The 26,922-nt window shown below is 39.1% G+C and overlaps 2 protein-coding genes across 2 annotated transcripts; both read left to right on the forward strand.

The window, feature by feature from the left end:
* The first annotated feature begins 1,731 nt into the window (after positions 1-1,731).
* LOC135466338 (alpha-L-fucosidase-like) lies at positions 1,732-14,138 on the forward strand. Its single transcript, XM_064743774.1, has 8 exons — positions 1,732-2,075; positions 3,031-3,137; positions 3,564-3,694; positions 9,991-10,124; positions 10,563-10,660; positions 11,146-11,278; positions 11,786-11,956; positions 12,966-14,138. The coding sequence occupies exons 1-8, from the start codon at positions 1,732-1,734 to the stop codon at positions 13,219-13,221; spliced, it is 1,374 nt and encodes a 457-aa protein (XP_064599844.1). The 3' UTR covers positions 13,222-14,138.
* Positions 14,139-18,239: 4,101 nt separating this feature from the next.
* Positions 18,240-25,661, forward strand: LOC135462120 (alpha-L-fucosidase-like). Its single transcript, XM_064739483.1, has 8 exons — positions 18,240-18,599; positions 18,853-18,959; positions 20,028-20,158; positions 20,934-21,067; positions 21,748-21,845; positions 22,739-22,871; positions 23,987-24,157; positions 24,889-25,661. The coding sequence occupies exons 1-8, from the start codon at positions 18,259-18,261 to the stop codon at positions 25,142-25,144; spliced, it is 1,371 nt and encodes a 456-aa protein (XP_064595553.1). The 5' UTR covers positions 18,240-18,258; the 3' UTR covers positions 25,145-25,661.
* The last annotated feature ends 1,261 nt before the right edge of the window (positions 25,662-26,922 follow it).

Raw genomic sequence — 26,922 nt, forward strand, 5'->3', positions numbered from 1 at the left:
CACTCCATAATAAAATGCTGACACAGTGACTCAGAATGAAGCTTTCGTTTCTCGGAAATACATTAATTGTGTACTAGGAGTATGTATTGCAGAGGTTCTCACTATGTTTGTCGCCGATTGGCTAATTAACCCTATAGTGTAGGTAATATACAACAGTGTAGGCCTACATATACTAAACCTGTATTCTGTATACAGGATTCAACTGGAAATGACGTATCCAACGTAAGCCAGAGATTTAAATGATAACAATTTCAACCATTTATTGTCTTGGACATGGGAGTTAATCCTTGTCTCCGTTGTCATTCACAACAAGATGAGATATGAATTGTGCAAAGAAAGTATTGAAGTTTCCACTTTAAGTAAAACCAAGAGATTCTTTAGAGTAGGCATCTACAGTTATATCATGCGAATAACTTCAACAGCCACACAATATATAGTATCCCTAGTGTATCGACCGAGTTTCACCCTGTATGCTGGATTGTTGTGCGTGACTATATTCCCAAGTTTCATTGGAACAAGAGGAGTAACTCGTATACGCATTCACAACGTTCTACCCGTGGCAGTTTATTACGGGTACGGGGATCGGTTTGTGCACAGTTATAAACATTCAGGGTTAATATTTAAATTCATCTTCTAATAATAAAGTTGGTCTATTCAGTATGATTTCTAGCATGTATTCCAGTGTATAACCTCGTAATGACGAGGTTTTTTAATTCCGTATCCGTATCATGGCAAATATTTCGAGTTAGGCATAACGTTATAAATCACATACGTAAAGTTTAACAGTTTTCGCAAGACTTGCGAGATAATGGCAGTATTTTAAGTATGTTATTTGATGCAGTACGTATTAGGGAGAAACTTAGTTTCTTTATTTACGTGGGCAATTGTCTTTTGTCAAATTGACTATTGTTTGGTATTTATAGTGCAGTTTGCAGTAATGTCACAGCTGCTCTAAGCCAGTCAACACACTCTTTGGTCACGTGACTAAAGCATTGCCAATGAAAACAAAGCGAACTTAGCCCAAGTTAGCATGAAAAAAATACATAGCTTTTAGGTAAGAAGTTCTTTCTGGAATAGTAATTAGAATGTGTCTGGCATTAAAATATGGATTCAGTGTCATGTAGTGCTTTAATCTTTAGAAATCGGCATTTCGACCATTTAACTCCGTGTTATCACGTGACCTCCTGCGCTTTGCCAGGAACTCTGAATTATCACTTAATTACCATAAAATACTTAATGGGCGAATTTGGTATGAGCACATATGCTTATAGCCTTGCATTGCATTTCACTGTTATTGTACGTCTTGTATTTCTGTACTTTACAGAACGCACGTCACCACGTCACACCATGTCATCACACGACCACCATCATCACCGTAAACATATAGGGCCTACCAACATCTAATTCTGAATATATGCTCTTGTACATGCATATGTACCAAACATCGGTCTCTCTTGGGCGTTTGTCGGTTTTTACCTCCACATATAATGATTTCCACATATATGTTTTGAAGAATTTGACGTATACAGTCGTTTTACACATATGTAGGCCTATGGTTAGAGAAGAAATACTCAAACGGTTTGCCATAAACCAGCTACTCTCTCTAGCTGTGGGTTCTGCGCGCTGTATGCGAGAACTGTGAACAGGCCTGTGTAGATCGGAATTTTACAATTGGTCCCTGACAAGTGGTCTTGTGACTGTCACGTGATAGTGAGCGTTCAACCGTGCAAAATGGCGACCGCCTTGATCGCGTTGTTGTTTGGGCTTCTAAGTTTACACGGCACTCATCAAGACTATCTTCCAAATTGGCAGTCACTAGACTCTCGACCTTTGCCGCTATGGTATGACCAGGGAAAAATCGGAATCTTCATGCACTGGGGAGTATTTTCCGTACCCAGTTATGGCAGCGCTTGGTTTTGGTGGTATTGGAAGGGAATAAAGTCTCTGAGATATGTAACCTTCATGGAGGAGAATTACAGGCCAGGCTTCACCTATGCGGACTTTGCCCCGATGTTCAAGGCAGAATTTTACGACCCTGTTCGATGGGCTAAAATTTTTAAATCGTCTGGCGCACGGTAAAGTTGAAATAAATAAATAAATAAATACTGGTAAATAAATAATCTGGCCAAGACGATGGAGTACTGTACCGGTACCGCTTACTTTAGTAAATTCAAACGTTGAGATCTATTTTCGAGAATTTCCGATATATAAATTAAATGCTATGGTCTATTTTCAACATTTTCTGATATTTAGCTGCAGGTTAATATCAGAAATGGTCGAAAATATACCTCAACGGTTGATTTAATTGGACTAACTTTAGCAGTGGAAAATTGCCCTGATCAGGTGATGATCACTGCACAGCGTTCACACAAGTGTAATAATTATTGCTTCTTGATAATTAATTTATACCCGAATTAATGAATAATAATAGAAAATGAAGAATGTGAAATCAGCAGTTGTTTTTGTATTCTATTTCCACCAGAACAGCAACAAATTTTGATTTGATTATGTGTGTTGTTAATATACATGCATATGTGTATGCTTTGGGTTAAACGTCTTCGTTGTTAATAATCTCCAAGATGTTTATAATACCATACAAATGTACAGTATGGATGGCCATCAGCATATCACTATAGGCAAGCTATATACTTTACTGTATCTAATAACAGTGGCACCTCACTGTACTACATAAAACCTACCCAGTATAAAAGCTCAGGACACCACCTCACGCCATAATTATGATATCCAACCAAGTTAAAGGTAGTGTACCATATGTATCCTCTGGTCCTAGGTTGTTAACCTGCTATAGGTGTCAGAGCATAGGATTTGACAGTTTGGTATTATATGGCCTTGCTCTAATTGCAGCTTAATTCTTTCAGATTTCCACATCTAAATATATGTCTGCAGTCTAATAATTATACAGTGTACAAACCTCATTATTGTCATGAGTCTACACCTCAGTGCAGTGCATAGAGCAGTAGTATCACTGATAATACAGGGATGTTAAATGTCCTCATTCTCATGTTGCAGCTATGTTGTACTGACAAGCAAGCATCATGAAGGCTTTACCAACTGGCCGTCTAAAGTTTCCTGGAACTGGAACTCCATGGACACAGGACCTCACAGAGATCTTGTTGGTAATTGCTTGATCATGAATTTCTTAATGTTCTGTTATACCAGTAGTAATGCATTCTTTGTTGTACAGAAATTATCTGTGTAGGAAATATCAGATCTTGATATAATTGTAAATCATATTGAAAATTTGTCAGTCAGTACCAGACATACCAGTGGCAACACATCACTATATAACATGGGGATTTCATAATTTACAAAGACAGGTACATGTGTCTTTGAAAAGCGACTTATGGGTTGATTCATTTACAGATGTATTTGATTATTGATTTACCCTTCTCAGGAATAATTGACTTCAGTGACAGGATCAAATCAGTTCACCTCCTCAGGTAAAAAGACTAATTTTCTGACCTAGTCATCTCTTGAGAGGACCCCTTAGACATCTTTTTCAGTAATCTTCATCAAACAGCTCTCTATTTTTCTGACTTCAGGTGAATTAGCAGCAGCCATTCGGAGTGAGACAGACATGCACTTTGGCCTGTATCATTCACTGTTTGAGTGGTTCCATCCTCTTTATCTGCAGGACAAAGCCAATAATTACACCACACAGATGTTTGTAAAGGTACCGTAACTGACTTGATACATTGTGATTCTGTACCCTTACCTGAGGTGTAAGGCATAAAAGGAGGTGCAGTACACCACATTTTAGAAATATTTAAGAGAAAATAAACAGGCATGTTTCTGATAGCAAAAGAATTGTACTGCTGTATGAAACCTCATCTGCACAAAGTTAAGACTATCAGATATCTACACAAGTACCACCTGAGTATTAAGTTATGCTCCATTTATATAGGTTATTACCTGTATAAATGTGATAACCGTTTCGAGGGGAGAACAACTTTGAGTATACAATCGAATGTTCAGTTTTACCCAGGGTTTCTCATCAACCACCCACTCACTCAAGTCACTATAGTTAGAAAGCATGGCCAAAAATTGACCTCTTGACAGGCTTACCTCCCCTTGTAGTGAAGGCGATGGGAGATGTTCAGTGAATTTCAAACATCATACACAATATTGTGTTGTAATTATACTGCCCACCTTGTAAATTGTCAAGTGTCTTTTTGTATTTACAGCTGAACCAACTCAAAAAATCTGAATTTCTTTTGGCAATAATGAATGAATTTCAATTTTTGGATTGAATTGGTGTTACTATAGCTATGTCATGCAAAATTTTCTGCCTGATTTCCTTCACAGGTCAGTACGTGGGTGGCCCTGTACATTAAAATTCTGTGTCCAATGAAAGGCTCACCTATATGTTCATTACATTCTGCAATCATTGCCCCTTCTCAGAATCCCACGTAAATATAAACCTTTCATCTGGACTGCTTGGGTGGCCTAATGGATAGAGTGTCCTCTCAAAGTCGGGAGACCCAGGATCAAACCTATGTTGAATTATACCAAAGATTTTAAAAATGGTACTTGCTGCTGAAATCATTTGGCACTCAGCACTGAGAGGTTAGAGCAAGGAAACAAGACTTGTTAGCCCTGTGTCAGTATAATGTTAGTGGGTCTGGTCTGGTGTCTTCAGCATGATACTTCAGCGGTGGCAACACTTGGCAACATGGACTCCCCCTGCCACCACAAAAAGATACAGTATATATATATATATATATATATATATATATATATATATATATATGTATACATACACACACACACCTCATGACTCCTTGTGGTCATATGACTGAAAAATTGTTAAGTACAATGTAAAATGCCAAGGATACACACATATATATTTATCTTGATCATAGGGGTATTTCTATACTTCGTTTTTGTGCTGTTTGATCACACTACATTGTTTTAACTGTCAAGTGAAAGGTAAATATTGTGGTGAATTTATATACTCATCAGGTTGCTCTCAGACCCTTGGATAGGGTCACTATCCTGGGTGACACTAACCTACGCTGAGGTAATGACACACGTACATGTATGTAGTCGGAGAGATCAATCAAGGGGGACAACTCTGTGGGTCACATAGAGGTCAACACCACACCAGTCCCTTCGTGTAAAAGATCTGCGTGTGGTCTGTATGAACAATTGTGAAAGAAAGAACATTTGCGAAAAAATGTTCAAACATGTGTACAGAATATTGATAGCCTATTTCCCTTTCCTTTGGGTGTCTGGCTGCACTGGTAGTAGACAAAAACTAAGATCCCCATGAAAAAAGAAAACACAGGAACACTGATGTGAAGGTAATAATGGCTGCTGGGGTGTGAATTTTATGAACACAAATGAACCAGAGGGGAAGTGAAGAACCTCCCGTGGGAAGCATTTGGAATCTTATTGTTGCCATTTGTGTTAATGGCACAGTAAAATGGGGTTGACAGATATGGAGAATCGGTTTCTAGAAGAATCTGGTTTAGATCTGTCTTTGCCGTTGGATCCAGTCTGTATCGAAATAAGGTGGTAAAACCAAATCAAACTTGAGGAAGTGCGTCCGATCATTCACACATTTCTTGCAGCGAGCCAGAAAAGCAGTGTCTGTGGATAGTCATTTCTATCGTTTCCATTTCCTGCTGTAGGTGAAGGACGGCACTTGCAAGTGTCTCCACTGCCAATATCCCGACAATGCAGTACAATAAATTTATGGTGTTCGACACCCAGTGGCAAAGCTTTGCGTAGAAAGAGCAGCTGACTATCTACGTTGTCTCCCTTGCACTTGCCTGCATCTACATGGGGGGTGGGGGGCATTTGCAGGATGTAGTAAAATCTAGGCTTATTTCTCCCAGTCTCACACAATGAGGGTCTTGTAGCCAGGCATCAAGTCGTCTGTTGTTGTCAGCTGTTAAGGCAGGATGGACCATGTGTGGGTGAACACCAAAGGCTGCACTAACTCTGGGGTCTGAAAGCTGATCAGTAGACGTGTTCCAAGATGACAAGTAGATGTGGTTGGCAATGGCATGATCGAGTTGCCGAGCAGGATCGTGAGAAAAGATGTTTCCAACGATTTGCAATATCTCGAGTCATGTGGTGAAAAGGAGTCTTTAAAGATTGAGATGTGTATCAGTAATTTGTAAGCCCTCGCGTAATGGTTTTGGGACGTTAATAAGACTTTGCTCTGAGAAAAGTTGTTGGAATGAATTCCTGGTTGGAATATCCAAGAGCACCAACAGATTAGACCGAATCCTCCAATGTATGTGCGAGGTAATATGGTTAGAGGGGCTGATACTGAATAGCTCTGGCTTGACGCTATTCCCCGTCTGATGCTTACTGTAGATCTATATAACAATCCTTGCGCTATTAGTGAACTGGATGTTGGAACGGTCATGTTGGAGGGAATAGATTCCTGTACGATTTTACTTTCTTCTTGGCGCCCAGTTGCTGTGGCCCTAAGATAGATCCAGCCTTATCCCCCTCTGCATCACTCCAGATCTCATCCAGTACAATCAAGTCATTCCATGACGGTTGATTTCCAGAACTTGGCTCAGATGTTCCCGAACATCAATTCGCTGGGATCGTAATCTGAGACAAAGTGAGAATCGTCTAGGTCCAAGTCATCCATCTGAAAATAAAGGACAGATGAAAGGATAACAAGTACCATGCACTAGTGTACCCTACAATTAGTCAGAGAAGCGTTTGGGTGGCTTGATTTTTCTGCCATGTCGTGTGGTAACCGACTTATGCTTTACGTGATCATTGTGTTGCATGTTTATGCCCGAAGCCTTGGCAGAGGTGCCTGGATTAGAGTCTGTGACAGCATGGGTAACCGTCCCTGAATGACCAGGTAGAGGGGTGTCCTCCACAAATGAGTCTGAACTAGAAGCAGTTCTAGTACTAGCATGATACGGTGTATTTGAAGAAGAAGTGAGCGGTAGTGAATGGACTTCACTCTTAGCAGGAGAAATAGAAGATGCCTCATCACGTCGAGATTCAACATTGCCAGATGTTTGAGATGTCAATATGTGATGACGCAGCTTCCTTAACCACAATGGAAATACGCGATACCTGAAAGGTTAAAGCTCGTCATGGTGTATAACAGATCTTGCCTTCTGACTTTGCCTAATGTGTACAAAGGCGGCCTACATTCAGTAACCACACAGGCACCACTCCACATCGGACGGAGTTTAGCACTGACCAGCAACAGTGGATGAGTTTTTTTCGAGACAATGTCACCAATCTGAAGAGCCTTTTCAACCACTTTCATGACGTAATCTCGCTTTTGGCGAAGTTGGCTTTGCTTAAGACGGTCACAAGCAAGGCTATGCATTTGCGGTAAAACTATGGTTTCACCCAGTCATCAACAGAGTACTGAGGTAGGTGGTTCTCTGCTGTACCTAGAAGTAGGTCAAGGGGTTGGACGACCTACCTCCTTAGCATGACCTGGTTAGGCATATAACTGATTTGAGGGTTAACCATGGAATGGAGTTCCATTGCAAGAAGTGAGAGATCACGATCCCAGTGTTCTTCCGTTCTATGTAGCAGCGTATCATATACAGAGCAATTCTATTGTAACGTTCAGTTTGACCGTCTGAAGACGGATGCTATGGTGTTGTTCTTGTTTTAGTAATCTGTAAGACATCACAGAAAGCCTGAAAAAAATTACTATGAAAGTTCCTACCCTGATCAGTATGGACTTCCAGGGGACAGCCAAACGTTACAACGAAATGAACCAAAAAACTTCTCTGCTACCTGTACTGCAGTTTGCTCTGGCAATGCTGCCATCTCAACCCATTTACTGAACTGATCAGTCATCATCAACACATACTTGTTCACGCCTTCACCTGCATTAAATGGCTCAAGAATGTCAACATGGACAGGCTCCATAGGGTACCCTGCATGGTAAAATTTCAAGGGGGCCTTTGAATGAACATTTGATTTTGTGTTTCGGCCAGAAAATCTTGACCATTGATTGTGTGCCCGTGTACAGTAGTGGCAATAATCTAATGTCAGACTCAACTTTGTACTCATCATCAGGGAATGGTTGGTCTTCTCGCACGGCAAAGGATGTATGTCGTTGAAAGTAAATGTGGGATCGATTTGATGTGCTGTGTTTGTAGCCATCGATTGCCTTATGGTTAGGGACTGCTGCTTTACGTATTTGAGCGCCTGATGAATGCTATGGGGCTCTCTTTCCATTGCAAACTATGCAGCATCATTTTCCTTACAGCCGCGAAGGAAGCATTGGGTTGATATGGGATCAACAGTTGTCTTATCAGACATGGCGTAACCATCTAGGGCCAAGAAGTGTACCCGTTGGAAGAATTCTTCTAAAGATTCCAGATTCTCCTAAAGATTCTTCGTCCCTCAGTCGCAAGTGTTGCAACTGACGCCTGGCTGAAGCTGGAGTTTCCTTATGACTGAAGTGTCTACGAAGTTCTCTTATCAGAGATCTGAAATCATCCCTGAATACCTAACCTGTTCGGATATTCTAGGGTAGTATGAGTTAAACAGTCAAGCAATCAGTCGACCTTCTTATGTTTTCCCTGAAAGTTGTGTTTGACTGAAGCAGTTTCGGCTTTCAAGGACGCTAATTCAGCATGAAGCTGGTTAATTATTTCGGCCACATTACTTTAAACAGCAGGATTTAGTGATATTCTACCCACCTCAAGCCAGCGTTTCCAAGTCTCATATGGTACACTGCTTTCATGGACCAAATCAGTAATAGACAATGTATCTGTTGTACAGAATAGTCTAATAATACACTCGGCCCTTTTGCTACCTATACTTTCCAACTGAAGGAGCTCTTGCTTAGCAGCTGTTAGGATATTTATAGCTCCCATAGCAGAGAAATATGACAGGTACTAAAAACGTTTAAAGGAGAATGGAAAAGGCTAGTGAATGCAAGGTTATTATGGTAGTGTATTAGCACAGTGTATTAATAGCTATACCTGTATGTGGAGAAAAAGGTCACAAAATTTCTACGTATATGCCTTATGTTTATATGTGGGGACTATTAGTATAACTGTCAAAATTACACCAAAATGTTTTAAAGTGAATGCATGGAAAACCAAAGAAAACGAAAGAACACTAACACAGTACCGCGGCAATACATTCAGTGTGACAGGGGTATGGTAAGATTGTATTTATGTTGAAAAAAATACGTTTATTGAATGTAGGGTTTTCAAAAAAAAATGTGGTGATTGTGCAGTGAAAAAAAATACTCAAGCTATGAGCAGTAGAGGATGTTCACCTAAAATACGCGAGTTTGAGGGCCAAGGTCGTAACAATGTCAAGGTCGTGTAACGAAAGTGCAAACAAAACGTATTTTGTCAAACGCACGTAAAATAATAGCGGCAAAAGAAATATTATTATATACTAATACGCACGGGGGATTTCTGGACAACAAAGAAGCCAAGTAACCTCTCAAAAAGACAGATATCCCGTACGTAGAATCTTCCAAAGTCAAAAGAAAATGTATTCAATATGTATTCAAAATCTTCCCTCTTGTACCTGAGTTAATGCTGTCAGGAGACAACTCCATCTTAATGCAATGGCTTTCGACGGCCAGGTGTGTTCTGCTCAGAGCACAAGGATTCCATTTAAAACAATTTCTGCACAAATTATCAAAACTATGATTTGAATCTGATGGCGAAATATAACCATTTGACGGCACCTGTTGTTCTGGTTGCGCAGTCTTGCGATCATTTGAAGACCGTAATTTATTTATTTAATTGTTATTGAAAATCACACTCCGTGATTTTTTTCAATAACAAGATGGTATACCGTACAGTTGTATTTCATGGAGGAAACTGGTGTGTCTGAACAAGAACCAAATTATTGACGTGAAAATAAGAGAATCGGGTCACAAGATAATGTAAACAAAATGGAGTTTTAAAATACTGATCCGAACTTTTAAGAAGTGCAAGACACCTTTGAAATGCGTGCCTTGTGCTACAGCTCGTTATGTTCTCTCCTCAGGCTAAAACCATGCCAGAGTTGTATGAGCTCATTAATACTTACAAACCTGAGCTTCTGTGGTCGGATGGAGACTGGATGGTAACAGATACGTACTGGAATGCAACACACTTCCTAGCCTGGCTCTACAATGAGAGGTAAAACACATAGACAATCAGTAAACCTAGTAAATCCATAAAATCCTAGGTAATGTGTTCCCCGAAGGAGGCGAATGTAAGCTTGTATAAGGTGTTCAAAGTCCATGGAAAGCAAAATCACTCTAAATTTCAGGGTTCCATACCTGTTACTGATTTTTTATCCATCTCTTGAATAAAGAAACATACAATGTATGTTCGTGATTAAAACATGATTGCTTCATTGTACAGTTAGACTTTTTGTTAACCTCGTGTATATATGCCTTGATGTGACACTACATAGTTTCATGAAAGCATACAATGTTTGACTGTGTATCTTTACCACACAATATGGTTTTTCATTTGTGTGATGGGAATTTGTTATAGGAAAGTTTAGGGCAGTATTTCATCTCCCGATATGGTGTATCTGCCTCTTTGGTGATTTGAACTCTTTGATTTCAGTCCTGTAAAGGACACGATTGTGGTGAATGACCGCTGGGGAAAGAATATCCGATGTCACCACGGAGGCTACTTCAATTGTGATGACAAGTTTAACCCACGTAAGATTTCATTGTAAGAGACCTGCTTGACTGACATGTTTTAGTGCTAACGGACAGGTGGTTAAAGCGCTGGTTCACTGTGACAGTTTGGCCCTGAACAGTGAGGCCCTGTGTTTGAATCTTGCTCCCACTGTTGGCTCCTGCTTTAAGTCAGGAGGTTTGTTAGGCACCTGTTAATGGTCATTTGTTTAATCCCGGATTAATTCTCCGCCCATAAACCTGACCAGTGTTGTATAGGTGTAAAATTCTTGCGCACGGCGTTACTCTTCTATGAAATAAGCCTAGTGGTGATGACGTATTATGAAGTACTTCACTTTAGGATAGTCCAGAACTAGCCTGGCTTGATCGCTTTACACCAGCACATTCAGAAGGTTTGGAGAAATTATGTTGTTCTGACGTTATTGGGGATATCACCAAACCCTGATACCGGGGTTGGTTCCATCTCACTTGAGTATAAATTTTCATATTTTTTCGGTTTATTGCAGGTGTCCTCCAGAAGCACAAGTGGGAGAATGCAATGACTTTGGATAAATACGCCTGGACGTACCGACGCGATGCTCACCTGGAAGACTTCCTGACCATGGATGATCTCACTCAAATACTGGCAGAAACCATCAGGTCAGCTGAAGTTCTTCACAAGGCCAGATGATCTTTACCTCAGTCTTATTATTAAAATATACAAGAAGACAACCCAAACTTCAGCTTCAACTAGTCCATTCATTTTTGATGGTCATCTGATATCCTGGAATGTATTAAATGATTCTTCGCTGTTGTGAGATAGGACGCAAATGTATATTGTTGTCCCTTTCTCAATAGTAGGGAACTTTGTACATTAAAGAGAAAGAGGAACTACGCCGATTTAGCTGACAGTGGAGATAGGGTTAAATCTTTCAACCTGGTTCACGCTTAAATAAATGTACCATACCTAAAATTCAGCTTACGCAAGGCATAGCCTGGACGTGCCTACCTCTTACACCAGCCAATCAGAATCCATTTTGTATCCCTTCAAGCTGTGGCACAGGTTTGCGATCTCTTGTGTTCCTTCCTATTGTTTCTGTTTCCAACATTCTAGGGGACACAGCTGTATAATTGGAAGAATTGTTTTGTTTTCCGTCTGGTTCTTAGCTGTGGCGGTAACTTGTTGCTGAACATAGGCCCGACAGCACATGGAACGATTACCCCGATATTTGAGGAGAGATTAGGCCAGCTGGGACAGTGGTTAGGTGTCAACGGGGAAGCCATATATTCCTCATTTCCGTGGACGTTCCAAAATGACACTCTCACACCACGTGTCTGGTAGGTCTTTCTTGCAGCACATTTTCATTAGTGTCCAATACTTAAGATTTTTAACACCCGTTTGTTGTTTTTTTTTTCCAAACAACCCCAAAAAAGAAGAAAAACAGATATAACTGTTTAAAATCAGTCATATTTTATGCTTCTAGAATTTTTGGATTTACAGAAGTAGGCTTTGCTGTTCACTACTTGCAGCATCACCAAGCTTACACGTTCACGTCTATATGGTATCAAATAGCCCTCTTTGGAGTCAATTTATACTATAATGAGAAACAAATGAAAATGAAGCAAAAAATGAAACACGCTCAGTCCTAGCAGTACAATCAACAACTGATATGGCCCTGATCTTTGGGACATTTCTGTGAGAATACATTTCAAAGTCAGTAATAATTATTAATGTTTTACATCATTTTATCCATGTTACTCATCTGTGAACCCGTGGACAACTCCAGCAATCTGTCAAAATTAAGTAGCTACATACATAGTGAGGAGAAGTCAACAGCTAAAAGACACTGTGCTTTGAGGTACACTGGAGCTGATCTCCAGGCAGTAATCTTTGATTCGTCTAAACGTGAGCTGATGTACAGACAATTTGCTTTGATTCAGGCACACTGTGATTGGTGTACAGACAGTTTGCTTTGATTAAGGCACACTGTGGCTGATGTACAGACGATTTGCTTTGATTCAGGCAAACTGGATGATGTAAAGACAATTGCTTTGATTCAGGCATACTTTGATTGGTGTACAGACAGTGTGCTTTGATTCAGGCACACTGTGGCTGATGTACAGACGATTTGCTTTGATTCAGGCAAACTGTGGATGATGTAAAGACAATTGCTTTGATTCAGGCATACTGTGCATGATGTACAGACAATTTGCTTTGATTCAGGCACACTGTGGCTGATGGGTAGACAATTTGCTTTGATTCAGGCACATTGTGGCTGATGTACAGACAATTTGCTTTCATTCATGCATACTGTGGTTGATGTACAGACACTTTGCTTTGATTCAGGTACACAGCAGCAGATGTACAGATGAAGAGAATGGTCTACGCCATCGTGCTGGACTGGCCTCGGAATTCTACCCTATCTCTTGGAGCTGTGAGTCCTACCTCCACTACTCAGGTTACCTTACTGGGGTATTCAGGGACCTTCTCCTGGAAAAAAGGCCCTGGAGACGGAATCACTATTGTCATTCCCCCTATTCCAGCTAACAAAATGCCTTGTAAGTGGGCCTGGGTGTTCCGGTTTGAAGGCTTGGAGGTGTGATTGGAAAGGAATCTTAAAGTATCATAAGGGTACTTCAGCAGTTCTGAGAATACCCAGTGTGTAGTGATATATCAAACTCCATTATCCAACTACTCGCAACTCCTAACTCATACTCCTCACAGTGCATGAGCCGCTCCCATCACTCTCTTTACATGACAAACACCACTAGAAGAAACTAAACGTCTATTGACCTTCACCATTAGTGTTGTTGTGCACAGCTACAATAAACAGGTGTCATGACAAACACCACTAGAAGAAACTAAACATCTATTGACCTTCACCATTAGCGTTGTTGTGCACAGCTACAATAAACAGGTGTCATGACAAAGACTACTAGAGGAAACTAAACGTCTATTGACCTTCACCATTAGCGTTGTTGTGCACAGCTACAATAAACAGGTGTCATGACAAACACCACTAGAGGAAACTAAACATCTATTGACCTTCACCATTAGTGTTGTTGTGCACAGCTACAATAAACAGGTGTCTGTTGGAATCATGCTGTGAATACTTCGGATAAAATGCATTACATGTATATGAAGTATGTGCATTAACAGAAACAAAGGTTAAGACAGAATTTGCCAGCAGTAGCGGTGATGTAAAGAAAGCATAGTGAGTGGAGCATGGCAGAATATGCTCCTAACCCAGTCTATTAATCAGGTCAAATAGTTATCTCCCTCTATATAATTTACTAAATTCTAAACACTTATGTAGGAAATGATATACCCAATTCAGGATCAGACGGATTCTTTTCTTTTACAGCTAACACAAATTTATACAAACACTTAAAGAACGAATAAGTTTAACTCCCAGAGATGACATTCAAAAGGAAAAGTGGAAACTATTTCACTCACCTTTTTACCATTTCTACACAGAACATATGTCCAGAACATTTTTCTAAAAAAAAAAAAAAAAAAAAAAAAATAGGAATTCCTGAGTAAAGTGGAAAAATCCCTTGCCTGATTGAAAACTCATTGAAACGTTAGCAGATGTTGTGTGCAGTCTTTGTTATACTTCTACAGTTTCAAATGTACATGTAGTACTCAATTGTCGAGTTTTGACTAATTGAAAGTACACTGTTAATAATACTTTGTGCCTTTACTTTTGCATTTGTGTTATTATGTGTAAATTAAAGATGTCCTTGATATACACCCAAAGTGCTTCTAACAGTTTTCATACAAAAGGTTTCTTAACAGATAAACATGAACTGTTAACTTAGAGGAAGTTTATAGAGAGCTTTTCTCAGTGATGAAATGTACATACCTATGTGAGTTTATTCACTAAGGGGCATAAATTTATATGGGCTCTTAAATTTTTTTTTCTGTCAACAAGTGTTACATACTTGCACGCATGCACGCACATATACAGATGAATATGTTATGAAATGTTTTGTGATGTCAAGATTTGACCAGTTGAAACAGAATTTTAACTGTGTCTTTACCATTCCATTTGACTTTTTTAATATAAATGTTTTTTTGTTATGCTTTATTAACTTATACACCATTGTGCATTGAAAAATCGTAATATAAAAAGTCCCTAGATATTAACTATTACATAATTGCCAACTTGTCTCATTTATAAAATATAAATGTTTATTTGCGGAGATACTTGTGCTCATCGTAAATATATGAACTTTTATTTGTTTTACAAGTTACAGTTTTCGGTGTATACGCAAGTTGTGAAATCTTTTGTGTCATGTTCTCAATACGATTATCATCACTCCATCCTCTCTTGTATTTGTAATATTGATCAGCTGCTAATTACAAATTTTTATACTCTATTGACAAAGTAATTCGGTTTCATATCAAATAAAATGGTACAGTTTGGTCCTGCTACTTATTCATTCACTGTATTAAGTTTGAGTTGTGTGCTACATGAAACAGAAAGAGAGGATTTGAGTGTTACTTTGTATTTGTGTGTTCACTTTTTGATAATCCAAAGATATGCTGGAGATGCAATGTAGTCGATTTCTCGAGAAAAACAGTGATAAATGCGGGATAAACTGCACATTGTCCTTTATTTATCATTATTATTTTCTTCTGTTTGACCATCTATCCATAAGGTTTGTTTTTGTTAATTTCTAAAAAAAAAATAGGAATGTGCAGAATCTCATACTGCAACAAAGAGTGCTTGGGCAATCGTCTGAAAAGCATAGCATTTCGAACCTAAAATACGCATCTCCATCTTATTACGACCATAGAGGTAGAAGATTACGACCAACACTTAGCATATGGCTGTTACCGTTGCCTGCCTTTATATATCAGGCAGGAATAACAGACATTTGATGGCAGCTATTGATATAAACACAGCATCCAGTCAAATTTTAACAGTTTCCTAATTATGGACAGTAAAGACGAAACAACAAAAACATTCATACGTTTTCCTCACAAACGGCCCGACGGAAAGGTAGAACGGTAAGGCGTATCATCTGCGAATGGAGACTTGAGACAAAACTTGTCAAAACAGCTGGATGTTGGTAAGCTTTCGTACTAAAACGTGATGTCAAAATACTTTCGATCGACTCAGCCCGCCCCGTGATAAAGATCTCAGTGCATTTGAATGACACGTCTGAAATTCTTTTTGTCTAAATGCTTTGCCAACTCAAGCTGGTGACTGGATAAGCATGACGGTCGGGTAGCTTCGTGTTCAAGACGTTCAGCTATAATAGTCGTCGGATCATGGTGTAAATGGAGCGATATAGAACGTGGCGATTAACATTGTGTGACTTGCTTTAATGAAGATGAAAACAAGGGAACTCATTGTATTCCCACCTTAGAAATATGATAGGTCCAGGGAACTCAATGATTTCTTGTAGACCAATTCCAAAAAAAAAAACAGAAAAAGGGTTATAACGCCCTATATAAACGCTGCAATACATGGAGACCCGAGGACGATCTACACATGATCCAAATGGCAATAGAACGAATCGTGTTCTTCTGTGACGTTGCAGTGTGTGTGTACTTCAAATATGTGTTATGAGCACGCCTACACAGATAATTATGACGTAATAAAGGAAAGAACAAATGAGTTCTTGATACAGACGGGAAGGAGTTTTATATGTTCCCCAATGTGGTAAACTTAGACTACTGAACTCGGACATCAAGATCAAATTATAAACCGTAATCTCGTAATCTAGTGTTAAAGTTTTGTCCCATATGAAGTCGCATAAATGTACATCAAACCTTGGCGGGGAAAACTCACAGATGTAGGCTTAACGTCTTCGAGAGGGCTTATTTATAGGCCTACAGCATAGAGAGTAAATCCAAAGCAGCGTGACAGTATGGTAGCTGGCAAATGGTCAGAAGTAACCAGTCAGATACTGCCTCTTGTCAATTTACCTCTGTCATGGTTTTATTCTTACTATTCATGTAAATGCATAAATTGTAGCAATTTACTCGCCCCCTATAGCACCATGATTTAAGCAAAATTAGGTACATGTAAGCCTCACAGTAAAAAAATATGCAGTGATGTTAATTGCAATTTATTAGACGTCACTGGTCTAGAATTACTCAAAATGCTGTGTTGTCATCACATTTAACATACAATCACATTAAAACCACCGTGTATGCTGGAGGAAATGGCTTTGCTGACACAAGTAAGCAGGCCAGCCGACCTCGGCGAGGTTTGTGAAATGTGGTATGTCGTGTTGTTGACACTGATCTGCAGAACCCTTATCTAATTTCTCCAACATTTTATATCAAGGCATTTATAAAATAATCTCATCAATGTATGGCTTTCAGCAAGTGAATTAGCACGTTAATATAATTTAAATATATGCCGATATGCAGAATTTACATTAGCTTGTGCCTTGGATGACATCGCTATTTCCTTGCCATCTGTACAAAGTCTCCTTCCAGCGGCAGATCGGAAGGAAATGCAGTTTGATTCCTTGACAAAGTAATTGGCATGTGCCAAATCTTTTGTAAACGAGTAAGAATATTAAAAACATGTTGAAATCAAGATGAGTTATCTTCTCCCACAAAAGCAAAACCACGAATTAGCTATGCTGAGATGGGCGCCGAGGATATTTTATTTATATACCGCGAATCAAAGAAGAAGACAATAAACTCGCCTTCCCTTGACTAAAAACAACTTTACAAGCCCAAAGGTAAAGGGTGGTATTTACCCTAAATAGTTGTCAGCCTAATAAACATAAGTCACTATAATATTTTTAGATGTACACAAACCCGGCCACATCTGTTATAGGCCTATTAGCCCCAGACCACGTTCAGTCTCCAAGGGGGGAATGGGCACATGGTAACGTGTGAACTGATGACGCCATCATTGTGACGTCACTTCCCAGCTGCAGATGGAAATTGATATAATAAAGACCTTAGAAGTTACAAAGTGAAACTGCATTGTAACTAATTCACTTATTCTACTGTTAAGGTACAAGTTACGAGATGAACTTCTATTATCCTTTCTTTAGGTGGTTAAAGTAAATGATATGCGCCAAATATGTAGAATTTGCAATATCCTCTCCCTTAGTTGGTTTCTTGAAATTTGTGCAAAGTCTGATTTTATATAATTTCACCGGCAGATCGGAAGAAAAGGGCCTTGACTGCAAGTATTTCATAATTTAATTCTTTGTTACGGGAAGCGTCAATTGAGTTAAAGCTTACATTAAAAACTCAGAAGAAAATATTAGCGTTGGTTTGACTGATGTATCCAGTCTTGCTGATTAAACTCATTACTCGTGCTAAGTATGACTCCTTTTAATTGAACTAAGTACAGGCATTGAAAACAATGTGCGTCAGAGAGCTCTCACAAGCGTTCAAGTCGAACCCGATACATGTGAATCCCAGCTTTAAATCGGTAGACTGTTCTGCTGCTAAATGTATTTACTGTTACATCTTTCTTTTTGTTGATTGTCATTATTTTTTTTATTTCATTTTTTATTAGTGAGTTAAGCTGTAACCAAACCATTAACCGGTTTCGGCACAAAACCGAGTCTCGGAATTAATCGGAATTTGTAAGTTGGTCCCTTACAAGTGGTCTTATGACTGTCACGTGATGCGTTGTATTCAGCTGTATGAAATGGCGACCGCCTGGATCGCGCTGTTGGGGCTTCTGTGTTTACCCGGAACTCATCAAGACTACCTTCCAAACTGGCAGTCACTAGACTCTCGACCTTTGCCGGTATGGTATGACCAGGCGAAAATTGGAATCTTCATGCACTGGGGTGTATTTTCAGTACCCAGTTATGGCAGCGAATGGTTCTGGTGGAATTGGAAGGGAGCGAAATATCTTGGTTATCAGATCTTCATGGAGCAGAATTACAGACCAGGATTCACCTATGCGGACTTTGCTCCCATGTTCAAGGCGGAATTTTACGATCCCATTCAGTGGGCTAAAATTTTGAAGTCTTCTGGAGCACGGTATGGCGACATCGCATTGTTTAAATTAAGAGCATAAATTTACTCATTCATTAAACACTAACTGATCCTGCGGCCTGTTTCACAATTCCCTCAGAGTATATATAGAAAGTGGATGAATTATGATCTAAATTTTGTGATATAATCAGAAGAATAAACTTAAGTCATCAACACGGTTTTTGATTGTAGACAATTTTAAAGAAGCTTTACAACCCTCTGAGCTGTACTTATCCCCATCATCATCTTCTTGTTGCAGTTATGTTGTGCTGACAAGCAAGCATCATGAAGGCTTCACCAACTGGCCGTCTAAAGTTTCCTGGAACTGGAATTCCATGGACACAGGACCTCACAGAGATCTTGTTGGTAATTGTTCGATCAGGAATTTCTTCATATTCTGTAATGCCTTAATGGATGTTTTGCTGTGTAGGAATTTTGTGTGTATGAAATAATACTATGTTTTATTAGAAAGGCGCGTCGGAAGCAGTTGGAAAAGTGCTATGGCCATGGCTTGACTATCCCAGCGCAAAAGGCGAGAGCCCAAAGGCTGCCTAGGGCCTCAAAGTTCATTTTGTTGGTCCCGATTAAGTTGGATTGACTTTACTTTTGATTTATTTTGTTTACTGTTTTGTAGCTTTTTTGTTTTTTTTTTTTCTTGATGAGAAGAGGCTGTGCTGGTCATACTGCTTCCGACGCCACTGTTAGATTGTGTTCATACTGGATAAATGTCATTTCCAGTCAGTACCATCACAAACATATAATATTTAGATCATTGCGATCTTGGTGATAATTTGTTTACATATACTTTTAAATGCATTAATACCTTCACAGGGAGGATCTGCTTTGTGGTACTTTCACGAAGCTCTTTTAACGTTACAAGCTCACAACTACCAAGACGATGTAATGCCTACAGTACTGGTTGTTGTGGTAGTTTAGTGAACGTAATGTTAAGAGTGCTTAGTGAAACCGTATCGAGGCGTACAGGTATGGGACTAGAGACTGATGGATTCCCACGGAGTGTACATTTAGATTCTGATAAAGCATGATGAAAAGGCTTGTGTTGATTAATTTGTGAACTTCATTATTGATTTATGTGACTTATATGTCGGAATGAAACTAGGTCACCGCCTCGGGTGCAAAGATTTCCTGACTTGAAGCTGAACCAATAAGAACATGAAGAACTGGGTTTGAGCAAGTGTCAAAAGTGCATTTTCAGAGGCAAATAAATGTCATTATTTTTGGTGCTGAAACTTTCAATTTTTCAGTAGAATATCATCCTGTGTTACAAGCAAAACTCAAAACGCTTTTCTGAAAACAATAGAACTTCCAGAACCAAGAAAAATGAGTAAGTTAGTCAGGGACCAAATTGATGGTCATTTAGGGTATATTGTTTGTCCAGCAGACACCAAAAGCTCTCTGTTTTTCTGACTTCAGGTGAATTAGCAGCAGCCATTCGGAGTGAGACAGACATGCACTTTGGCCTGTATCATTCACTGTTTGAGTGGTTCCATCCTCTGTATCTGCAGGACAAAGCCAATAATTACACCACACAGATGTTTGTAAAGGTAACTGACTTGATACATTGTCATTTTGTACCCTTGCCTGAGGTGTAAGGCACAATGTACAGGGATACAGATACCATGGTTTACATAAATATTAACTCTATTGCATGTAACAACTTTCACCAACAAATTTGACCTCCTTCCAAAAATAAAATACAGTTTGACAACGATGGTATTTTCACCTTGAGCTAGAAATAAGAAATAGTTTGAAATTATGGCACTTTGTCCAATTTCCCTGTGGTCAACCTGTTTGTGACATGCTGCATCTGACACATGGTTTCAACTTACACACAACAACTGAAGATGGATCTGTATGACTGCCACTGTGTGTTAGACGTCATCTAGGCCATTGCCATCCGTTTTGACTTTGAAATTTGCAAATCCGAAAAATAGCATCACAGTTGTTTATGGGTATTCTGTGTTCATTTAAAAAAAACAACATGTATTTGATGATAATGTTCCTCTTTAATTTACCAGAAGACTTCAGAGGGAGTATTATTGCATCACTAACTTCTAGTCCTGCTGAATGTCCTTCCAGGGTTTGCCAGGTCAATCCCCCAGAGTCCTTCAGGCCTTTGAGGCCCAGTAAAGATACTTGTTATATCATTGAAATCATGCAGTTTCTGAGGCTCAATAAAGGCGTCCACCTTTAGATTCAACTATGAAATTTCTCAGGAACATGCAGAGAGATGCATCATACATCTACACTTCTTACTTATCTGTCTCATCACATCTTGTTTCACCTTTCACTTATCCAGCTGCTATGTTCTATCCTCAGACTAAAACCATGCCAGAGCTGCATGAGATCATTAATGCTTACAAACCTGAGCTCTTGTGGTCAGATGGAGACTGGATGGTAACAGATACGTACTGGAATGCAACACAGTTTCTAGCCTGGCTCTACAATGAGAGGTAAAAACACACAGACAAACACATGCACACACAGTGTGTTAAAGGACAAGTCAAATAGACATGAAAAAAAGTACAATAGTAATGGATAGTGTGTTCCCCAAAAAAGGCCTTGTGTGCACTTTCAAGGTGTTGTTCAGCCTTATACAAGTAGGTGTCTTTGACAAGATATTTCAGTGAGACAACATTATACAAACATATATACAATACAGGAACTGTCCCGCTATTATGAGACAGTGAGTGAGTGCTTGGGGTTTAACGTCATACTTAACAGTTTTTCAGTTATATGACGATGAAGGAATCCTTAGAGTGCATCTAATGTGCCTCCTTGTGGCAGGAAGGATTTTCACCGTTCTTTTATGTAGTGCTGCTTCACTGAGATGCCTTACCGAAGACAAGTAAGCCGCCCCGCCTGAGCCATTACACTGATACAGGTCAACTAGTCGTTGCACTATCCCCTTCATGCTGAACACCGAACGAGGAAGTTACAACTTCCTCTTTTAAGGTCTTAGGTGTGACTCAACCCGGGATTGACCCTGGATCTACCACTCCAGAAGTCATGAAATGAGCAGAAATAAGGCGGTTAAAAGTGATGTGAAACTCTGAAAAATCAAGCAAGCAATATCATGCTTTCTTCTCCTCCTGTTATTGCCTCTGTAATGATTTGAACTTTCTGATTTCAGTCCTGTAAAGGACACGATTGTGGTGAATGATCGCTGGGGAAAGAATATCCGATGTCACCATGGAGGCTACTTCAATTGTGATGACAAGTTTAACCCAGGTAAGACAAGTCATCATGTAAATATGCAAGTCATCATCAACATCATGTAACAGCCTCAAACAGCATTTTTATGTAGTGAAAAGGAAATCACGTCATATCTTGGAGTATTGTATTAAAGGCATATTAGAAAATCGCACTGCAGAATACCAGCTGTAGAGAAATACTTATTAATGTACTTCAGGCAATACCAATTTCATTTTGTTTTATGGGCAAGCCATTTCTAAAAACTTAAAAAATGAAATACAAAAAGAAAACCAACCTTGTTATTTTGTCCATTCTCCATGTTTTTTATGATTATCCTGTATTTCCAGTGGTAATGTACTAGTACTAATGGTGAATTAATTGATAAAGTAGTATTCCAGAAATGTTCTAAAAATATTACAAAATTCTACCCCGCTTATCAACAAAATAAATAGCCAATAATCTACAGTACCTAGCCACTCATTTGGTAATGCCATGTTGCCATGTTGCCATGTTATAGCTAACTAGAGTGACATCACTAAACCTAGAACTCTCCCGTACCATCTGTATTAAACAATGGGACAATGAGAAAACACAAACAAAAACGCCTGATACCCAACCAAAGAGTATCAGTTCCATCTTCAAAGGGCCAATGTTTCTTTTAGTTAAACACTCTCACCCTCAAACCCCCACTCCCCACCCCAGCCCCTGTCCTCAACTCCCGACACCTCAATAAACTGGCTGACTTGGTATATGCGTATATGTGAATTATCACGCAGTACGACATTAAAAGTCTGTTAAATAAATAATTCTTACAGGTGTTATTTTTGCCCTATAATAGCCTTGTGTCCACCCATATTCCACCTGTTGTTTGGATCTTGGAAATCATGAACATATGTACGTGTAATAAAATAAGTAAATATCTTATGCAGGTGTCCTGCAGAAACATAAGTGGGAGAATGCAATGACTCTGGACAAGTACTCGTGGGGTTTCAGGCGCAATGCTCACCTGGCAGACTACCTCACCATGGACGATCTCACTGACATACTGGCAGAGACCATCAGGTCAGCTACACTTCACTGCTGTAGTCTACACATGGGGCCGAACGGAGAAAACTTGTATAGGAATATCGCTATGCATATATAAAGGATGTGTAACTATTAAATGCATCACTTTTCAGAGAAGAAGCAAATTACATAGTTTAGAGTTTTTCTGTGGAATTGTATTTTTTCTGTACAAGTCACAAGAAAGTCTGTTGAAAGATGTTATTGTTAGATGTTCTACACACACTCATCTGATCTGAATCACACTTGAGTTTGGGAATTGATGTGAGGAGCTGGCTTTGGCAGAGTGGTTAGGGCACTTGACCTACAATCACCAGGACACACAAGATGTGGGTTCAATACTGGCCTTTGACAGGGATTTTGTTAGTTCTCTTCTCGCTGCATGTTCTTCTAAGCCTGCAACTAAGCAGGCATCAACTCAAGTGTTGCTTGGCATGTAAATAACATAGCAAATTTTCAAAACACTAGTTGGATTAAATTTGTCAGTCACCCCTCTGAAAGTTGTATGCAGGCCTGATGTTTATGGGCGCCTTACCAAACCTACTAAAGATATGGTTAACCCCATGTGTCTCTGGTGCCCCGAACTCCCAAAACTGACCGCCGTAAGTGGAATATTCTTGAATACGTTGTTAAATAATAATCAAGTAAATAAAAGTACAATTGTCATGGTCAGTATGTGATTCTTCAGCCTGCAGTATACCATGTGACCTGACAAAAATGTTTTGCAACTATGTTTTATTACATATACATGTGTCATGAGCATCAGAAAAAAAGTTTCACAAAAAATTTTTTGGAGCAGACAAAGGATGAAGAAAATTGAGGAGCTGAGTGTTTGTAAACTTAATAAGTTTGTGAAGGAAAGAGGTGTCATTTTGTGTCTCCACGACACGGCAAGACAGGTGGTCAGTAAATTAAAGTCAACCAAAGTTTTGTGACATTTTTATCTGGGCACATGATACGTTAGGATTTTTTTACCATTGGCGACAAAAGTGTTTCCCTATGGGAAAATACACTGAAGACAACCTAAACATTGACAAGGGTTAGTTATTGTTTAGGTTTCTTGAAACACAGCTCTATTATTGTAAGACTTGATTTGTTTTTTGTCTGGTTCTTAGTTGTGGTGGTAACTTGTTGGTGAACATAGGCCCGACAGCACATGGAACGATTGTCCCGATATTTGAGGAGAGATTAGGCCAGCTGGGACAGTGGTTAGGTGTCAACGGGGAAGCCATATACTCCTCATTTCCGTGGACTTTCCAGAATGACACTCTCACACCACGTGTCTGGTAGGTTCATCTTGCAGCACATTTTCATCAGTGTGTCCATTAGTAAAGCTTTTTAACAATTCTTGAGTACATTTAGACTTTTAGTTTACCATTACTAAGCAAGGCGAGATATTGTGAGTATGGGGAGAAGTGGCATCAGTATTAATGTCACTGCGGAAAGCTAATTTCCATACAGTAATTTGGTCACAGAATATCTTGTTGAAGGCATTTTGTACACGTAGTACACTAAAGCTTTTATGTTTGGGTCAGACAGTCTTTCAATATTTACCATGTACATTTTAGGTTTTATGAACACGTTTGAAGTTGTGCACCTTTTAAATGTGAAATGGTGCAATACACAAATTTTTGCCAAAATACCACTGTTTGGTGTTCTGGCCGGTCATTCAAATCCCCATCAGCTGTGTGAATAATGGGGTATCATGTGACTAGGGTTAGTGATTTGTATGTCGATAGAGCTGATGGATAGACAATATGCTTTGATTAAGGCACACTGTGGCTGATGTACAGACAATTTGCTTTTATTCATGCACACTGTGATTGGTGTACAGACAATTTGCTTTGATTCAGGCGAACTGTGGCTGATGGACAGACAATTTGCTTTGATTCAGGCACACTGTGGCTGATGTGCAGACAATTTGCTTTGATTCAGGCGCACTGTGGCTGATGTACAGACAATTTGCTTTGGTTCAGGCGAACTGTGGTTGATGTATAGACACTTTGCTTTGATTCAGGTACACAGCAGCAGATGTACAGATGAAGAGAATGGTCTACGCCATCGTGCTGGACTGGCCCCAGAATTCTACCCTATCTCTTGGAGCTGTGAGTCCTACCCCCACTACTCAGGTTACCTTACTGGGGTATTCAGGGACCTTCTCCTGGAAGAAAGGCCCTGGAGACGGAATCACTATTGTCATTCCCCCTATTCCAGCTAACAGAATGCCTTGTAAGTGGGCCTGGGTGTTCCGGTTTGAAGGCTTGGAGGTGTGATTGGGGAGGAATGTCAGAGTAGCGGTACTTCATGTGGCTTGCTGTGAGGACATCCACATTGTAGGGATGTGTCAAGCTTTATTATGCATCTAATTGTTACTCATAACTCAATCTGATGTTCAGGTTGCATTGTTACCTCCCTTTTTATGATTGAGTGAAGTTGAATTGCGAAAGATGATACATTTTATTGCAATTCACGAGGATGGTTGGGCCGATTCTTTTCTCCACAGCAGTTTCAAATTTATGTAACCATTTAGAGAAGATATTGAAAATTAACTGATGTACATTGAGAAAATACAATGTGAATCATTTTGTAAAAGTTTGTGGATGATGTAAATTGTAAAGATTTGGCCACTTGAAACAACTGTGTCAGTATTGTGTGTCTTTAACATTCCATTTGCCTTGTGTTATATGTATTGAACATGTTACATATTAATACTCTCTAACACTAAATTGTTTCAAACATCTAAATACTATAAATCAACAGATTTGTCAAGATTTCTCATTGATAAAATGCGCATATATTCTGTGAGAACTATAGAGTGTAGAGCAAGACATTTTGCTTACAAGTTTTATAAATCCTGCATCTTATGTGACATAACCAAATCATTTTTAGCATCATTTTCATAATAATTATATGCATAAATTTCACTGAAAAAAGTGTTTCAGAGGTTGAAAAGGTTAAAGATTTACAGTGCATGGATAAATTTTGTGAGGCACATAGTTTTACATACACTTGTTGTAAATTTATGAAATTTATAATTTTAACAAATGTCATAATTCTATATTTTTGATGTACTTGAGCATAAGGTGTGAAATATTTTGTGCAGTGTAAATTTCTTGATATTGATGTCACTTCCTGTAGTTGATACAGAAATCCTTGTACATATTCCATGTTGTATTCTACTGTTCAGGTGGCAAGGGAATTTGTTTGATGCATAAAAAGGGCACAGCTTGTTCCGTTCAGAAATTGTCTTTCTGTGATAATATACAGTTGTATGATAAATGAAACAAGAAAAGGTAGATTTTGTTTTCACTTTTATGCTTATGATTAATAAAGATACTTGATATCAATTCTTTGAATGAACTCTCAACAATTTGTTAATGTTATCATTGATTTTCACATGGACTTATATGCAAGAATATAATTAGGTTATAATTTATCCAATAATCCGAAGTGGACGAGACGTTGAATTCTACAACAAATTTTCTGGAATTTGGGAATCAACAGTTACAGAAACACGGAGAGCATATGCCTCAGGACCCTCAAATGCCGTTAACATTCAATGTTACTTCCCTTTGCTGCAGTACAATACAAAAAAATATATGCCTCTGTGGGATTCAATATCACTTCCTGTCTTAGACGGTCACATATGATCCAATCGATTTCATTTTGAGGAAAATACTAAAAAACTACGTGCTTTAACCGATGAAGGTACATGTTATGAAGTCCTTGTTAGCCCAAGTTACCTCTCAAGGTTGACTTCTTAGATTCTGTGATGCAGTAACATATGCAGTGAACATGCACACAAGCACACGTGGGCCAGTTTCATGAAGCTGACTTAGCTAAGTAATGCCTTGACTACAATGACAACACTTTGTAGAGTTATGAAGTGCATTTCCCCCGCGCTCTGCCCGGTTTCCACCCACCATAATGCTGGTCACGGTCATATAAGTGAAATTTTCTTGAGTACGGCGTAAAACACCAATCAAATAAATAAATAAAGTGCATTTAGCCATAAAGGGCAACTTCATGCTAAGTGCACTTCATGAAACAG

The sequence above is a fragment of the Liolophura sinensis genome, chromosome 1, assembly GCF_032854445.1.
Source record: "Liolophura sinensis isolate JHLJ2023 chromosome 1, CUHK_Ljap_v2, whole genome shotgun sequence".
Taxonomy (NCBI): Eukaryota; Metazoa; Mollusca; class Polyplacophora; order Chitonida; family Chitonidae; genus Liolophura; species Liolophura sinensis.

Bases quoted from the DNA above. Each gene is read 5' to 3' on its own strand.
- LOC135466338 (XM_064743774.1), top strand. From the start codon at position 1,732: ATGGCGACCGCCTTGATCGCGTTGTTGTTTGGGCTTCTAAGTTTACAC. The intron at 3,138-3,563 runs GTAATTGCTTGA...TTCTGACTTCAG, and splicing joins ACCTCACAGAGATCTTGTTG to GTGAATTAGCAGCAGCCATT. The intron at 11,957-12,965 runs GTAGGTCTTTCT...GCTTTGATTCAG, and splicing joins ACTCTCACACCACGTGTCTG to GTACACAGCAGCAGATGTAC.
- LOC135462120 (XM_064739483.1), top strand. From the start codon at position 18,259: ATGGCGACCGCCTGGATCGCGCTGTTGGGGCTTCTGTGTTTACCCGGA. The intron at 20,159-20,933 runs GTAACTGACTTG...TTCTATCCTCAG, and splicing joins CCACACAGATGTTTGTAAAG to ACTAAAACCATGCCAGAGCT. The intron at 21,846-22,738 runs GTAAGACAAGTC...TATCTTATGCAG, and splicing joins TGATGACAAGTTTAACCCAG to GTGTCCTGCAGAAACATAAG.